Source organism: Stegostoma tigrinum, chromosome 3 (genome assembly GCF_030684315.1).
Source record: "Stegostoma tigrinum isolate sSteTig4 chromosome 3, sSteTig4.hap1, whole genome shotgun sequence".
Lineage (NCBI taxonomy): Eukaryota > Metazoa > Chordata > Chondrichthyes > Orectolobiformes > Stegostomatidae > Stegostoma > Stegostoma tigrinum.
The window spans coordinates 55,775,840-55,794,604 of NC_081356.1; the positions used below are offsets into that span (position 1 = coordinate 55,775,840).

At 44.7% G+C, this 18,765-nt stretch overlaps 1 protein-coding gene across 5 annotated transcripts in view; it reads left to right on the plus strand.

Moving 5' to 3' along the window:
• Positions 1–267: 267 nt before the first annotated feature.
• LOC125451001 (dual specificity protein phosphatase CDC14C-like) overlaps positions 268–18,765 on the plus strand; it is a 109,737-nt gene continuing 91,239 nt past the window's right edge. For 4 of the 5 annotated variants that reach the window (XM_048527599.2, XM_048527597.2, XM_048527600.2 and 1 more), the window contains exon 1: positions 269–574. In XM_048527599.2, the coding sequence (XP_048383556.2) occupies positions 445–574 (130 nt within the window). In that variant the 5' untranslated portion in view covers positions 269–444. Of the gene's footprint in view, positions 575–18,765 lie in introns of all 5 variants that reach the window. The other variant, XR_007247193.2, reaches the window with a different exon arrangement.

Sequence of the window (18,765 nt, forward strand, 5' to 3'; positions counted from 1 at the left end):
GCCTCCGCTTATTTATACAAGAACAGTCCTTGACTTTAATACTGCCTCATTTAGAATCATCCAGTTTGAGTGTCAGTATTTTTGACACCCAAACGTTTCATATTAGCCAGGGCTCCCTGATAGAATCAGATTTACAGCCCCAATCATGGAACACATTCACATTCTGGCTGACCTAGTTACAATCGCTACAAACAGTATACCAAGAAAAACGAAGCAGCTCAACTTGCACCGAAGTGTCTTGCCCTTCCCTCTTGCCGGCCTCCCGCACCGCACGTCATTCAGACAGCGCACCAGGCTGGGGGGCTGAGCCCGGAGCTTGCTGCAGTCAACACGGCGAGTAGGCTCCGTCTCGGGCTGTGGATGGGGATCCGCCATTTACGAAGCTCAGCATCGTGGCCGTGCCCGAGCTGATGTGAAGCGGCTGGGTGTTTGGTTGTGGCCGTAATGAAGAGGAAGAACGAGAAGCGCAAAGGTTGTGTGTCGAAGCGGCGGTCGATACGGAAGAAGCCGGAGGAGGAGCAGCCGGCAGAGGCTGCACTGGCCGCTGCTGCCGATGTTTACATCAGGGTGCAAGGTGAGAAGAGCAAATATCGTGTCACAACATGAAGCAAACTATTTATCACTGTTGATGCGTTTCAAATGCTGGACTCTTAAAGTCAGATTGCTGCGGACATGAAGGTAATGAAAACAGGAGAAGGCAAATACTTAAACCATTTTTATTCTTTTCTTGCTTGCCCAATTATTATTTCAATACCAACAAACGGTCACTGTTGGTAAGAGTTATTGGAAAATCAGAAATTAGACGTCATAAACGTATTGCTTTAAAAATAAAACACTGTGCTGAATTTCACTGGACAATGGTCCACAACCGCCAATCATAGCATTTTACCAGAACGCAGCATGAAACTAGTGAGATGGATTATGAGACAGTTGAAAATTACGTGTGGGTTATAGTAATAATTTGCTTTATTTACGTTATTAAGGAAGCGATTATCTTTCCTTTCAAACAGGAATCTAACGAATGAGCCTGAGCTCTCTAAACGTTTGGCTCATTAGAAATGGGGCTAAAAGGGAACTGTCATCAGTTATTTACATTGCTGAAGTAAAAATCTGAGAAGAGCTGTGCGTCATTTTCGTCATTTTGCATTTTCAGAACATACTTATATCACGTGTGTGGGTATCATGGGCTGACACATTGATGCAAACAGTTGCCCCAATGTTTCCTACTGGTGTGATCCATGACAACAATTATTATAATTTCAGATGTGTACGATGAAAGAATATTTTTAACTTTCGTGAGCAAAGGTTAATTTCAGTGCCTTTCTACATAATTAGTTGACACCTGTTGAGTGACTGAAGTTTGGGGTCACACCTGTGGGTATTCCACAAGCCAGTCACCCCTGTATGTGCTGCCCCCACAAAGTAGACAAGATCTCACTGCGAGCAGCCAATTTGATATACTAAATTAATAGAATCATCTGTACATTGCTTTTCCATCTTGAAGCAAACACATGGTTTTTCTGTAATGATCACGACTGCAAATTAATTACGATGTTGCAGTCACTTCTAAGATAGTAATCCATTCAGATGTTACAAAGTTGAATGTTTATTAATCATCAGAATGCCTAGATTAATAACTATTTGAAAGCCTATATGATTTAATGATGTGTATTTATAGAAATAATCCAACTTAATATAAATGATCCACAATAATTTATTGAATCCTGCTATTTTGACCAGTAACTTATAACCAGATTTTTAAACCATGTTGTGGTCTTTTGCCCCAAAGCCTGGCACTCTACTTATAGCACTGAAAGAATCACTGGATCCTTACAGTGTGGAAGCAGGCCATTCAGTCTTTTGAGCCCATACTGACCCTCTAAAGAGCATCCCACCCAGATCCACTCCCCTACACTACACATGTAGCCCTGCATTTCCCAAGGCCAATCCACCTAACCTGCACATGTTTGGACTGTGGAAGGAAACCAGAGCACCTGGAAGAAAACCATACAGACAGGGAAATGTGAACCTCTGCACAGACAGTTGCCCAAGGTTGGAATCAAACCCATTTTCCTGGTGCTGTGAGGTGGCACAGCTAACCACTGAGCCACCATGCTACCCCTGATTTTGCCACCAACATGAAGGAAAGCACTGGCCTGTTGATTGTTTTAAAAAAACTTTCATTTCTTGTATCAGTAGTCAGATCTTTGGATATATACTCATTCGAAAAGTACCTGTATGTATCCAATTTGGAAGAAAAATTAAGTTTTGAAAATCATGAATGGCAAGTGACTATATACATTTCTTATGTAATTGTTTACACAAACTTCATTCACCAAATATTATTACAGAAAATTCACACTGCATGTGAACCTCTGAAAGTGTGGGGAACATAGGTTTTAGAAGAGTCTATTCCAAGAAATAGCACAACTTCTGATGGCAACTGGTATCTGTAGAACGTGTTAATATGGGTCCTATTTGCCACAATAAGTAAGGCATATGACAGAAATACATGAAGACATCATGTATCATAATTTATTAACACCACATCATCAATTTGAATGAAACTGGTGGATTGTGGGTATTATGCATGGTTATAGTACACATAGTGTTTATCCTGCTGTGATTTATGATTCTGCCACAGTAGATTTGTAGTATATCTTAGCAGTAAACTGAGTGGGGTGCCCTAGTATTGGAACCAGTGTTTTTAAATTACATCAGTAATTTTGCTTTTGAAACTCAAGGCATATTGGCTAAATTTCCATACAAAAAACGAGAGGGAATATTCTTATGCTGAGAGGGTAGGATCCATGAAGGAACAGTTGTATTTCAGTATTGCATGATCATCAAAGGCATTGGACAGACACAAAAATTTTGAAAAATGGCTTTCTTGCCCTTTATCTCAAAGGAATTGGAATATAAACGTGAAGTAATGCTTCAATTGTATAGTCTCTCGTTGAGATCTATTCTTACTCATTGCACAACCCATTTCAAATAAATTTTAGAGTGGTGACAGCAATTAGCTACCCCAGAGAAGACAGCTATACTGAGGCCCGCCAAATCTTCACCATCCCCCCCAGACCTCCCACTGACGGACAACGAATGGTCAGTCCTCAGCAAGGGGCTCACCTTTATCCTCCGTCAACCACACATCAACGAATACCAGTCATGTCTGAACATTGAGCAGTTTTTCTGCCACCTACGCCTCCACGCTTACTTCTCTAACCGGGAGCCTAACCCTCCCTCCACTGACCCCTTCTCCTGCCTCCAACACAAGTCCTCCTCCTGGACACCACCCCCAGGCCTCCTACCCTCCCTCGACCTCTTCATCTCCAACTGCCATCGAGACATTACCGCCTAAGCGTCTCCACCCCTCTCACCCACTCCAACCTCTTCCCTGCAGAACAGGCAGCCCTCTGCTCCAATCCCAACCTCACCATCAAATTCGTAGACAAAGGAGGTGCAGTTGTAGTATCAGAGATAATGGGAACTGCAGATGCTGGAGATTCCAAGATAATAAAATGTGAGGCTGGATGAACACAGCAGGCCAAGCAGCATCTCAGGAGCACAAAAGCTGACGTTTCGGGCCTGGACCCTTCATCAGAGAGGGGGATGGGGGGAGGGAACTGGAATAAATAGGGAGAGAGGGGGAGGCGGATCGAAGATGGAGAGTAAAGAAGATAGGTGGAGAGGGTGTAGGTGGGGAGGTAGGGAGGGGATAGGTCAGTCCAGGGAAGACTACCTACTAACCTCATCCCACCTCCTTGACCTGTCCATCTTCCCTGGACTGACCTATCCCCTCCCTACCTCCCCACCTACACCCTCTCCACCTATCTTCTTTACTCTCCATCTTCGGTCCGCCTCCCCCTCTCTCCCTATTTATTCCAGTTCCCTCCCCCCATCCCCCTCTCTGATGAAGGGTCCAGGCCCGAAACGTCAGCTTTTGTGCTCCTGAGATGCTGCTTGGCCTGCTGTGTTCATCCAGCCTCACATTTTATTATCTTGCAGTTGTAGTATGGCGCATTGACCTTTACATCGCTGAGGCCAGACGCCAACTCGCCGACACTTCCTCCTACTGCCCCCTTGATCATGACCCCACCCCCGAGCACCAAACCATCATCTCCCAAACCATCCATGACTTCATCACCTCAGGTGTCCTCCCACCCACCGCCTCCAACCTCATTGTTCCCCAAACCCACACGGCCCACTTCTATCTCCTTCCCAAAATCCATAAACCCGCCTGCCCTGGTTGACTTATTGTCTCCGCCTGCTCCTGCCCCACCAAACTCATTTCCACCTATCTGGACTCCATTTTCTCCCCCTTGGTCCAGGAACTCCCTACCTACGTCCGTGACACCACCCACACCCTCCACCTCCTCCAGAACTTCCAATTTCCCAGTCCCCAACACCTCATTTTCACCATGGACATCGAGTCCCTATAAACCTGCATTCCCCATACAGATGGCCTTAAGGCCCTCCACTTCTTCCTGTCCCACAGACCCGACCAGTCCCCCTCCACCGACACCCTCGTCCACCTAGCCGAACCCATCCTCCCCCTCAACAACTTCTCTTTCGATTCCTCCCACTTCCTACAGACTAAGGGGGTGGCCATGGGCACCCGCATGGGCCCCAGCCATGCCTGCCTCTTTGTAGGTTACGTGGAACAGTCCCTCTTCCGCAACTACACAGGCCCAAAACCCCAACTCTTCCTCCGTTACATTGATGACTGTATCGGCGCCACCTCACGCTCCCAAGAGGAGCTCGAACAGCTCGTCCATTTCACCAACACATTCCACCCCAACCTCAAGTTCACCGGGACCATCTCCAACACATCCCTTACCTTCCTGGACCTTTCTGCCTCCATCTCAGGCAACCAGCTTGTAACTGATGTCCATTTCAAGCCCACCGACTCCCACAGCTACCTGGAATACACCTCCTCCCACCCACCTTCCTGCAAAAATTCCATTCCCTATTCCCAATTCCTTCGCCTCCGCCGCATCTGCTCCCAGGATGAGGCATTCCACTCCTGCACATCCCAGATGTCCTTGTTCTTCAAGGGCCACAGCTTACCCTCCACAGTGGTCAAGAATGCCCTCGACCGTGTCTCCCGCATTTCCCGCACCTCATCCCTCACACCCCACCCTCACAATAACCGCCAAAAGAAAATCCCCCTAGTCCTCACATACCACCCCACCAACCTCCAGATACAACACATCGTCCTCCGACATTTCCGCCATCTAGAATCCGACCCCATGACCCAAGACATTTTTCCCACCCCAACCTTGTCTGCCTTCTGGAGAGACCACTCTCTCTGCGACTCCCTTGTCCGCTCCACACTCCCCTCCAACCCACCACATCCGGCACCTTCCCCTGCAACTGCAAGAAGTGCTACATGAGCCACCACTCCTCCTCCCTCACCCCCATCCCAGGCCCCAAGATGACTTTCTACATCAAGCAGATGTTCACCTGCACATCCGCCAATGTGATATACTGCATCCGCTGTACACGATGTGGCTTCCTCTACACTGGGGAAACCAAGTGGAGGCTTGGGGACCGCTTTGCAGAACACCTACCCCCATGACCTGTCCATCCTCCCCAGACTGACGTGTCCCCTCCCTACCTCCCCACCCATACTGTCCTTTCGACCTATCTTCTCCTCTATCCATCTTCAGTCCATCTCCCCCTCTCTCCCTATTTATTTCAGAATCTTCTCCCGATCCCCCCTTTCTGATCAAGGGTCTAGGCCCGAAACGTCAGCTTTTGTGCTCCTAAGATGCTGCTTGGTCTGCTGTGTTCATCCAGCCCCACACTTTGTTATCTAGCATGCTCATTTGACTTGTCTATACAACAAATGCATAGAAGATACTAGATGTCCCTGCTATTTTCTAACCAACAAGGATTAAAATTTGGTAAAACTTGAGGCATGAATGTCATTCTTCGGTTTTGGATTGAAACCTCTAAACTCTTATTTTAAAGATGAAAGCATGTCTGTTCCTACTAATTCAGGGATCATTGCAAATTCCTGGTTTCTTTTGGGCGGGGGGGGGGTGCGGGTGGCAGGGGTGGAGAAAACCTAACTATAAACACAAGTGGAGTATACTAACATGGTTTAATATTTAGTGGTGATTCCTGCATTCCTAAATGCTTTGGAGACTCGGACAACCACAGCAGTTTCCTTAAAGACTGGAATACTATCACCAGCAGTGCCTTCACAAGATCCTCCAAATGCCTTGGCAGAAGAGGTAGGCACACTGTGTTGTCTTCTTCCAAAACAACTTGCCCAGCATTGAAGCACTAATCATTTGAAAATAAACTCTACTGTGTGAGACATTGTTCTAATTTCGATCATCAAACTCCTTAAGCAATGGAGATAATTTAGGATAACAAGGTGTAGAGCTGGATGAACACAGCAGGCCAACCAGCATCAGAGCTGATGTTTCAGATCTGGATCCTTCAGAAATATTCTGAAATTTTCTGAAAAAGGCTCCAGACCCAAAATGTCAGCTTTCCTGCTCCTCTGATGCTGCTTGGCCCGCTGTGATCATCCAACTCTACAACGTGTTATCTCAGATTCTCCAGCATCAGCAGTTTCTACTATCTCCGGAGATAATTTAGGGATGTCCTTAAAGAATCCATAAAGAAGTCAAACACAACCACCAACTCATAAGAAACCCTAACTTGTGACTGTTTTTATGTAGTATCCTTACCAATAGTAAAACATGTTTAACAAGGGCATTGACAAATTAAGGTTGACACTGGGCACGTCACCATCAGGAAGTACTTATTCTTTTCTGTAAAACCTTACGTTTATTCAGTACAGTAACTTTAATAGCCACCAGATGTTCCAAAATACTTTATGACAGTGCAATGCAAAAGTTGCAATTTCAAAATTTGGCAGCTAATTTGTATATGGCAAACCATTATTCCTTCTAAATGGTAATGACCAGATCATATCTCAAACTGGCACCCCATACAGTGAAGCTGTATACTGTACTAAAGTATCAACCTCAATTATTGTGCTATCTCTGAAATTGAACGTAAGTACAAAATCATCAGAGATAGACTTGTGCTAACTGAACCACAGGTGATACCCAAAAATACTTAAAGTTGTTGGGAGAGGCAGAGAAGTTTACGGCAGGAAGCTTAGCGAGAGATGAGGTAATTGGAGGTACCTCTGCAGGTCAAGGAGCAATGAAATTCAGTGATGTGCAACAGGATTGGAGATCTCAAAAGATTATAGGGCTGGAGAAAGTTGCAGGGGTAGGGAGGTGGGAGGAACTTGAAAACATGATGACAATCATTTTTAATTGACATAGTTTTGGAGCATATCATCAGTGCAGGGAGCACAATAGTGATGGGTGACTTGAACATTGTGTAATTTAGGATGTGGGCTGCAGAGTTAGAAAAGAATTTAAGTCTATAAGGATTGGAAAGTCAAAGGCAGCCAGGGTAGTATTTAGAGGTAACAAAACCTGAGATGAGAGTTTCATCAGTAGAAGAATGAGAAAAAAGTGAAAGAGTGATGGTATGGAGGTGGATGGTTATAAAGCTGGACAGGATATAAAGTCGGAATATAAAGCGGGATACCAACGTTATGAATTTAGGCTCAATTAATTTAAAAACATCACTATCTGCAATTTACACTTTATTTCAAATGAGAATTACTCATAATAATTCAATTATTACGTGCCTACCCTGATTTCTTAGAATAACCACTTAACAACTGGCTATTTATGTGATTTGTATTTGGAAATCATCAACGTGAAGTGTGTGGATTCTTTCATGTGTTTTCTTTAGTACTTCCCCTTACAAAGTCATAGTCTAATTAGGGTAATGTTTCTATTTATTGCTCATTTACAGATATAGGTTAGCATGCATATATTAGCAGTTTTATTCCCAATACATAGAGTGTATGTGGCTACTTTAATTTAAGGAACTTTCCTTTTTTTTAAAATGTCCCAGTGCTTATACTTTTGTACACTTCGTCTACAAGAGCTGTACAAATTACAAACAGGATTTTATTTAGTCGATGGACAGGCATTGATTGCTGCAAATAAAGCATTTAGAAGGCTTTTGTTTTCAGATTATAATGCTTCACTGTTTGCAGCTGGCAGAAGTGAGATGGAAATCAAAGTATTTTCATTGATTCTTTTCTTCGACCATGAATAGCAATTCCAAGTCGGGAATTTTCACAGATATCCTTGAACACCTTATCCTATTCACATGCAATGTGCCCCTCCCATGCGCTACCTTAAGCTTCAATGGACCTGCATTACAGAAAGATGTGTAGTTGTACTAAGATAATAAAATGTGAGGCTGGATGAACACAGCAGGCCAAGCAGCATCTCAGGAGTACAAAAGCTGACGTTTCGGGCCTAGACCCTTCATCAGAGAGGGGGATGGGGTGAGGGTTCTGGAATAAATAGGGAGAGAGGGGGAGGCAGACCGAAGATGGAGAGAAAAGAAGATAGGTGGAGAGAGTATAGGTGGGGAGGTAGGGAGGGGATAGGTCAGTCCAGGGAAGACGGACAGGTCAAGGAGGTGGGATGAGGTTAGTAGGTAGATGGAGGTGCAGCTTGGGGTGGGAGGAAGGGATGGGTGAGAGGAAGAACAGGTTAGGGAGGCAGAGACAGGTTGGACTGGTTTTGGGATGCAGTGGGTGGAGGGGAAGAGCTGGGATGGCTGTGTGGTGCAGTGGGGGGAGGGGACGAACTGGGCTGGTTTAGGGATGCGGTGGGGGAAGGGGAGATTTTGAAACTGGTGAAGTCCCCATTATCCCTGTAGTTGTACTAGTTGGGATTGTCACTTGGGCTAGCAGTGTGGAGAGATGTATGTACTGGAAGCTACATATATTGACAAACACAAATCTGTATTTTTCAGTCAGAAAGAACAATGTACCCACACTCCACTTATTTCTACTCAGTGAAATATGTGACAGCCATTCTTTGATTTATTTTATTGGAGCAATGTCTTGACCAATCAGACTCAATATCCCTGATCTAAAATTTAAACTGAGTTTGGTAGTTAACTACTAAACATCATTAATTGGTGCATTCTTTATGGCAACAACTTTTGTCAATCAGAATTCACTTGCCAAACAATCAACACACTTCTCACCCAGTATAAATGTTTTCCCTTTTACTTTGATAATTCTTATAAATTATCTTGATGAGTGCAGAGCAGAAACCTTCAACAAAATGTCATTTTTCACCAGGACGTAGGTATTGCTTGACTTAGTTTCTTGAACTTTGACCCACATTACAAGGAACGGCGTACTTACACTTCTTTTCCATTTTAAATGTAACTAGTAGCTATGACTGACCAAGGCTTCAATGCAGAATGCCTAATGGGACAATTTGCACATTCAAAGCCCAATAACTATGTCACAAGTTAATTTAAAATATGGTGTGGCTGTCACATATTTTACTGAGTAGAAACAAGTGGAGTGTGGGTATATTGCTCTTTCTGACTGCAAACTACAGGTTTGTGTTTGTTAATATATGCAGCTTCCAGTACGTACATCTGTCCACACTGCTAGCCCAAGTGACAATCCCAACTAGCACAACTACACAATTTTCTGTAATGCAGATCCATTGAAGTATAAGGTAGCACGTGTTGGACTGGGGTGGGCAAAATCAGAAGTCAAACAACACCAGCTTATATTCACCATGGACGTCCAGTCCCTATACACCTGTATTCCGCATGCAGACGGCCTCAAGGCCCTCCGCTTCTTCCTGTCCCGCAGGCCCGACCAGTCCCCCTCCACCGACACCCTCATCCGCCTAGCTGAACTCGTCCTCACCCTCAACAACTTCTCTTTCGATTCCACCCACTTCCTACAGACTAAGGGGGTGGCCATGGACACCCGCGTGGGCCCCAGCTATGCCTGCCTCTTTGTAGGTTACGTGGAACAGTCCCTCTTCCGCACCTACACAGGCCCCAAACCCCACCTCTTCCTCCGTTACATTGATGACTGTATCGGCGCCGCCTCCTGCTCCCCAGAGGAGCTCGAACAGTTCATCCACTTCACCAACACCTTCCACCCCAACCTTCAGTTCACCTGGGCCATCTCCAGCACATCCCTCACATTCCTGGACCACTCAGTCTCCATCTCAGGCAACCAGCTTGTAACTGATGTCCATTTCAAGCCCACTGACTCCCACAGCTACCTAGAATACACCTCCTCCCACCCACCCTCCTGCAAAAATTCCATCCCCTATTCCCAATTCCTCCGCCTCCGCTGTATCTGCTCCCAGGATGAGGCATTCCACTCCCGCACATCCCAGATGTCCAAGTTCTTCAAGGACCGCAACTTTCCCCCCACAGTGGTCGAGAACGCCCTTGACCACGTCTCCCGCATTTCCCGCAACACATCCCTCACACCCCGCCCCCGCCACAACCGCCCAAACAGGATCCCCCTCATTCTCACACACCACCCCATCAACCTCCGGATACAACGCATCATCCTCTGACACTTCCACCATCTACAATCCGATCCCACCACCCAAGACATTTTTCCATCCCCACCCCTGTCTCCTTTCTGGAGAGACCACTCTCTCCGTGACTCCCTTGTTCGCTCCACACTGCCCTCCAACCCCACCACACCCGGCACCTTCCCCTGCAACCGCAGGAAATGCTACACTTGCCCCCACACCTCCTCCCTCACCCCTATCCCAGGCCCCAAGATGACTTTCCACATTAAGCAGAGGTTCACCTGCACATCTGCCAATGTGGTATACTGCATCCACTGTACCCGGTGTGGCTTCCTCTACATTGGGGAAACCAAGCGGAGGCTTGGGGACCGCTTTGCAGAACACCTCTGCTCGGTTCGCAATAAACAACTGCACCTCCCAGTCGCAAACCATTTCCACTCCCCCTCCCATTCTTTAGATGACATGTCCATCATGGGCCTCCTGCAGTGCCACAATGATGCCACCCGAAGGTTGCAGGAACAGCAACTCATATTCCACTTGGGAACCCTGAAGCCCAATGGTATTAATGTGGACTTCACCAGCTTCAAAATCTCCCCTTCCCCCACCGCATCCCTAAACCAGCCCAGATCGTCCCCTCCCCCCACTGCACCACACAACCAGCCCAGCTCTTCCCCTCCACCCACTGCATCCCAAAACCAGTCCAACCTGTCTCTGCCTCCCTAACCTGTTCTTCCTCTCACCCATCCCTTCCTCCCACCCCAAGCCGCACCTCCATCTCCTACCTACTAACCTCATCCCACCTCCTTGACCTGTCCGTCTTCCCTGGACTGACCTATCCCCTCCCTACCTCCCCACCTATACTGTCCTCTCCACCAATCTTCTTTTCTCTCCATCTTCGGTCCGCGTCCCCCTCTCTCCCTATTTATTCCAGAACCCTCACCCCATCCCCCTCTCTGATGAAGGGTCTAGGTCCGAAACGTCAGCTTTTGTGCTCCTGAGATGCTGCTTGGCCTGCTGTGTTCATCCAGCCTCACATTTTATTATCCAGGTTATAGCCCAGCAGGTTTATTTGAAGTCACAAGCTTTTGAGTGCTGCTTATTCATCAGGTGAAGCATCTTTAATGTCATGGCAGAAGTTGGGGGTTCATTGTAAAATGGGTTTCAAGATGCCCTTGACATAGCCAGAGAGGTTATCACATGGGGCCCCGTAGCCTGATGTGATGAGATGTCTGGGTATGTCGGTTTTATGTGTCTTCTGAAGGCAGTAAAACTCTCCTATCCAAGAAGTACATGGGATGAGAGTGCATAGGATACTCAAAGTGTGGATTAAAGATGTTGATTAGTCTGTTGAATTGACAGGTGTGTTCTTTGGTCAGATTGGCAGGCAGTTGTCTGTGGTGTTCCTGGTTGTTCAATCAATGAGTACTTCTTTGGAGTAGTCTGTTCTATTCTGTATGATGATGGCTCCTCCTTTTGTATGCTGGTTCAATGATGTTGCTGCTGGTCTTGAGAACATAGATGGCATTGCTTTATGTTTGAGCGATGTTCTGGGCTATCTTGTGAGCGTGGCTGATGAATTTGGTTTTGATGCATCTTGTGATGGCTGAAGCATATGTGTTGAGCCTTCTGGAGAGTTCCAGTTGGACTCTTACTTTTTTTTGCCGCAGTGTGGATCTCTCTTTCCCAGTTTGTTAGTTATCTCATTGGGATCACTGCTGATATCTTGGGGTTTGTGGAAGAATTCAGCGAACCTTATTCGCCTGATGAATTCCTCTGTGTCTGCCGCAAGACCAGTGGGGTCTATTTTTACAGTGGGGCAGAAATCGAGCCCTCGGCTGAGAGCTTCAATTTTGACTGGTTGAAGGCTGTGGTCGGAAAAGTTGAAGATGGACTTCCCAGTGGTGGATAACAAAGTGTGGGGCTGGATGAACACAGTAGGCCAAGCAGCATCTTAGAGCACAAAAGCTGATGTTTCAGGCCTAGACCCTTTATCAGATAGGGGGATGGGGAGAGGGTTCTGAAATAAATAAGGATAGAGGGGGAGGCGGACCGAAGATGGATGGAGGGAGGAGAAGATATTTGGAGAGGAGAGTGTAGGTGGAGAGGGGATAGGTCAGTCCAGGGAGAACGGACAGGTCAAGGAGGCGGGATGAGGTTCGTAGATAGGAAATGGAGGTGCGGCTTGAGGTGGGAGGAGGGAATAGGTAAGAGGAAGAAAAGGTTAGGGAGGCGATGACGAGCTGGGCTGATTTTGGGATGCAGTGGGGGGAGGGGACGAGCTGGGCTGGTTGTGGTATACTGTATCCACTGTACCTGTTGTGGCTTCCTCTACATTGGGGAAACCAAGTGGAGGCTTGGGGACCGCTTTGCAGAACACCTCCGCTCAGTTCACAATAAACAACTGCACCTCCCAGTCATGAACCGTTTTAACTCTCCCTCCCATTCCTTAGATGACGTGTCCATCATGGGCCTCCTGCAGTGCCACAATGATGCCACCCGAATGTTGCAGGAACAGCAACTCACATTCCGCTTGGGAACCCTGCAGCCCATTGGTATCAATGTGGACTTCACAAGCTTCAAAATCTCCCCTTCCCTCACTGCATCTCAAAACCAGCCCAGCTCGTCCCCTCCCCCCACTGCACCACACAACCAGCCCAGCTCATCCCTGCCTCCCTAACCTGTTCTTCCTCTCAGCTATCCCCACCTCCCACCTCAAGCCGCACCTCCATTTCCCACCTATTAACCTCATCCCGCCTCCTTGACCTGTCCATCCTCCCTGGACTGACCTATCCCCTCCTCACCTCCCCACCTATACTCTCCTCTCCACCTATCTTCTCCTCTATCCATCTTCGGTCCACCTCCCCCTCTCTCCCTACTTATTTCAGAACCCTCTCCCCATCCCCCTCTCTGAGGAAGGGCCAAGGCCCAAAACATCAGCTTTTGTGCTCTTGAGATGCTGCTTAGACTGCTGCGTTCATCCAGCCCCACGCTTGGTTATCTTGGATTTTCCAGCACCTGCAGTTCCCATTATCTCTTCCCAGTGGTGGTTCTGGTTTCATTCATGGTACCGGCGGAGGCTTGGATGTGGCTAGTGGTGATGCTGAGTTTCTCCAGTTTCCTGTTCTTGTTACACATGTAGTTGGCACAGTTCTGTTACCTCATCTACTTGGCAATGTCTCATTGCTGGACTGCTGTATCCTGAACGCACGCTGGTCATATAGAATCTATCCTGATTTCAGAGTTGCTGGTGTACAAGATGACTGATGAGTGAGTGAGAGGTGTCTCTGCGTAGTCTGTGTTGTAGTTTGACTTAAGTAGGTTCATGATCTGTGGTACTTTCACAATCTTCTCTGCTTTCTTGCATCTCTGCAGAAACTTAATGTCTCTGTCACTATGCTTGATCTTCTTTGGAGATTCTTTTCACTTTTGAGCTGGCTGTGGGTAGCTATGATGTGGAGGTGTGTATGTTGGACTAGGGTGAACAAAATCAGAAGTCACATGACACCAGGTTGTAATCCAACAAGTTTGTTTGAAATCACAAGCTTTCAAAGCGCTGCTCCTTCAAAGCTTGTGATTTCAAACAAACTTGTTGGAATTTAACCTGGTGTCATGTGACTTCTAATTTAGACTGGGAATAATTGTCATAACTCCATTTTACTTTTCTATTTGTGGACAAAATTAATGATGATTATAATGATGATACCAACTCTACACTGCGATTTAATAGTCACTTTCAATCATTAAATGATCCTTTAAATTGAAGGATTGCATTCCATTACTGTAGGATTTTTAATCTTTGCGTTCAACTTTCCAAGCAGGCACTGACGTGAACAGTAAGTTACTCAAACTTTTGTATTGTCTTTTAACCTGTGTAAAATGTGTTTTCTTTTTCTGTATTTGATTGTACTACCAGGCCATTGTTTTCAAGTGAAATCCATCATGGTTTGTATCAGTACGGAGCTTTTTGTTCCTGGATAACATATCTACAATTTAAGATGTTTCATCTGCATTATTTACAAATAGCTAAACGATCCTTCATTTTTTAAAATTCATTCATGGGAAGTGGGTGATGCTGGCTGGGCCAATGTTTAACAGCCATCCCTAGTTGCCCCTGAAAAGATGGTTCTTGAACTGCTGTAATCAATTCAGTATAGGTGGATCTGCAATGCCATTAGGGAAGGAGTTCCGGGATTTTGACCCAGTCACACTGAAGGTTTTGAGATATATTTCCAAGTCAGGATGGTGAGTTGCTTTGAAGGGAACTTGCAAGTATTTGTTGCCGTTGTATTTATTATTCTACTTTCCAATGTCATTGATTAAATCATTCTTGTTCATTATCCAATTGATTTTTTTTTCAATTTGTTACATTTTATGAGATGTAAAGTCTGCATGAAATTCCAGGATGTACTAATAGTACACTCCATTTATGGAATTGCAGGCTTTGTAAGGACCAAAGTGAGCGCTCAGAAGGCTTCAGGACCTTTTTTGTAACTCAGTTCAAATGTTTTAATAATACTGACAGTATTTGGGGTCCTGCAAAAATTGTGTCCTTTAATGTAGAACCATGAAGAATCCTTCATTTTACGGCATGCGTCAGAATTAAGGATGATTTTATTCCACTGCAATGGCTCTGAGTGCCTAAGTGGTCTGATCCTGAATCCGCACATCCTGCCACAGGTAGGGCAGGTGGGGTTTACTCAAATGGATGGATAAGATATCCAGGTCTTAACATGCTTCTTCCACTATTCATTCTTGACCTCCAGATGAGCCTGTCAAGACACTTAAAATAGTTTATGGACGCATCTTCAGATTGGACAAACTTGGGCTCGAGATTCCTTTGAGTCCGTGCAGATGTTGCATTTTTCATGGGGCATTAGAGGATGTCCTTGAAGTATTTACACTCCCCTCCTGGTTGCTATCTGCTGTGATGAAGATAGGAGTAGAGAGCCTGTTTGGAAGTCCTGTGTCAGGCATGCTGACATGTGGCCAGTCAAGTGCTGCTGATCAGTGGTAACTAGTGCCTTTGTGCTGGGATGTTGGCCTCAGAGAGAACACTGATATTGGAACACCTATTCCTGCCAGAGCAGTTCCAGGGTTTTGCAGAAATAGTGGTGAAAGTATTGTGCAGAATCACTTTAGAAAAGTCAGGATTGTCTCTGGCAACTACACTACCTTATAGTTTTTTAATTGTTGAAATGAATTTCTCATTTAGGACACTAAGTTCTGAATGAGCTCATTAAAGGTATTTAAACACAAAAAATTTGAATTTGTAACTTTGGAACGTTCAAAACCAGTGTAAATGAATGAAGTCAGAGATGGTTGTGAGCAACATTTGGGATGAATAGGATACAGGTAGCACAGGACTGTTGCATGTTGGTACTGACAAGGGCACAAATTAGGATTTCAGGTGCTGATGGGCTGAAGAAGGGGTCGAAGTGAATGATGCTAAGGAAATCAAAGTAGGTACACTCTGTGATGAAGGGGATTTGGAGGTGAAATCTCATTGCATTGACCCAAGTATAAGTGAAATTCTTTTTCATTGGCTATAATTTACTATTGAAATAGCAGAGTGCTAATAGTGCTTGCCATTATTGACATGCAAATTTTACAGAAAAGGCAGATGTGCAGTTAAACACAGAAATTCAAAAGTTCCCATTTGGGGTTTGGCACCTGGCCACTAGCTTTTACAAAAAAAGGCATCTTGCTTTGTGCCTCACCAATAAATGCTGTCATGCTGCTGAACTTGCATAGCAGAAACGAATTACACCAGCCTCAGATTGTTGCTTCTTATCCATTTCAATTTAAGTGCACTTTTAATGATGCAATAGGTGTTCAGAGCTGATAATCAATCTCTCTGGTTTTGAAATTGAACTGTTACAAGCCTAAAGTCTCATTTCTTCAGCTTTTAAAGATGTTTACTTGCTAAATAATTCTCCTGTTTTTTTACCTATTTATTTTTCTTTCTGTATCTGAGTTGACATTGAATTCACCCATTCTAGGTGTAGTTCATTAAGGATCAGGAAAAACATTTGGTTAAAAATGTCTAAGCAGCATCAGTCTCTAGGCATGCAACAAAGTGAGGAGGCAGGCTCCCATGAATTATGACAGCCATCATGAAGATTGAATCCGTGCCTTCGGCATTATTTTGCATTACATTTTAGCCAACTGAGCTAACTGACGCATGCCCATTCACAGTACTTGTGCTGTTAATTTCACAATTGTCCAGTTTAGTTAAGGAGATGCACAGTTGTTTTCTCAGCTCACTTAAGTTCCAAATATCTGATTTCTTCTTGTGATGTTATTAGCTCAATTTTCAGCAATTTGTCCCATAAAAATGTTAACCTAACCTAACCTAAATCTGTCTAATGCCATGGATTCATTCTAACAGTAAATTATGGTCCAATATGTTATTTTTAATGGGCAAAAAGAGATGGTTATTTGAAAAAAGAACAAATAAATAATGCTTCCAGGATCTGAATCAGGAAGACTCCATCTCCCGCTGCCTCATGTCACCATATAAGCATGTTATACATCTGCATTCCACAACTATTCTAAAGTTGTGTTAACATTTTTTCATTGGCCTCAATAATATGAGAATACTAGGCTGTTTTTCTGCCTACATCTTTGATCTGAATGGGCAATAACGGAGAAGAGACACAAATAATTTTCACAACTTCAGAAGTTAAAATTATTTTGGGTAATTGAATTTTGTAAGCTTTGCAATTCATGAAATAGCTTGTATTTGATATATATTTCATTTTGCATAATCTGATATTCTGAGAGATAACGTGATCACGTTACATTCTTATTTTGTCTTAGTTCTTAATGCTTTTCTCTAGAAACCCACAATTTGTCACAGTTATTTTGGAAAATAAGTCAAAAGTGCGATGCAGTTTTTAGATACCTTGATTTCTGAACTTTCCTTTCTGTTGCACATTTAACTATTTCCGCCTGATGCTACTGTCATAATGTTTCCTTTTATTTGGCTTTAGAAAGTTATACCTCTGCTTTGCTGTATTTTTTAAAGGCTTTCAACAAGGTCACTCGTGGCAGGTTCATCCAGAATATTAAGATGCATTGGATTCACGGTGACTTGGCCTTGTGGATTCAGCATTGTTTGCCCATAGAAGGCTGAAGCTGATGTTGGAAAGTTGTTTTTCAGGTTGGAGGCCTGTGACCGGTTGCGTTCTGCAGGGATCCGTACTGTAACTTCTGCTATTTGTGATATATATAAATGACTTGGATGAAAATATAGATGGGTCGGTTAGTAGGTTGCAGACAATACAAAGATCAGTGGAGTTGTGGATAGTGTAGAAGGTTGTCAAAGATTACAGTGGGATATAAGTACAGATACAAGTGGAGAAATGGTGGATGGAGATTAATTGGGGAAAGTGTGAGGTGCTGAACTTTAGGATATCAAATGTTAAAAGTATACAGTAAACGGCGTGATCCTCAACGGCATTGATGTACGGAGGGATCTTGGGGTTCAAGTCCATATCTCCCTGAAAGTGGCCATGCAAGTAGACAAGATGGTGAAGAAGGTGTATGGCATACTTGCCTTTAATGTTTGGGGAAATGAGTACAAGATTCAGGATGTCATGTTGCAGTTAGGCTAGGCAACACTTGGAGCAGTGCATTCAGTTTTGGTCACAACATAACAGGAAGGGTGTGGAGGCTTTGGAAAGGGTGCAGAAGAGGTTTACCACGATGTTGCCTGAATTAGAGGGTATATGCTAGAAGGAGAGGCTCTGCATCGGTGGAGGCTGAGGTGAGATTTGATAGAAGTCTATAAGATTATGAGCTGCATAGATAGGTTTGACGGTCAGAATCATTTTCCCAGAGTTGAAATGTCCAAAGCTTGGGGACATGCATTTAAGATGAGAGGAGGAAGGTTCAAAGGAGATGTGACGGACAAGTTTTTTACACAAAGAGTGGTAGTAATGTGGAACATGCTGCCAGGGGTGGTGGTTGAGATATGATAGGAGCATTTAAGAGACTTTTAGATAAGCATGTGATATACAAGGAATGGAGGTATTTGGACCAAGGGCAAGCAGAAGGGATTAGTTCCATGTTTGGCACAACATCGCGTGCCAAGAGCCCATTCCTGTGCTGTACGGTTCTATGATCTATAACAGTAGATAAATAGGAGAAGAATAAATATTTTTACATGGAAAATGGAGTATGTGCTGAGAAAGGAGGGTAGTTTCAGCAATTGGCTTTAGTTCAACTGAGTGAAAGAGTTCCTTTTCCAGTTATTACCCAATTTGAAGTGTTTGCTTTTCTGCTGTTATGTCAGACTAGGATGGAGCCTGCTCACATCGTCCTCAAGTAA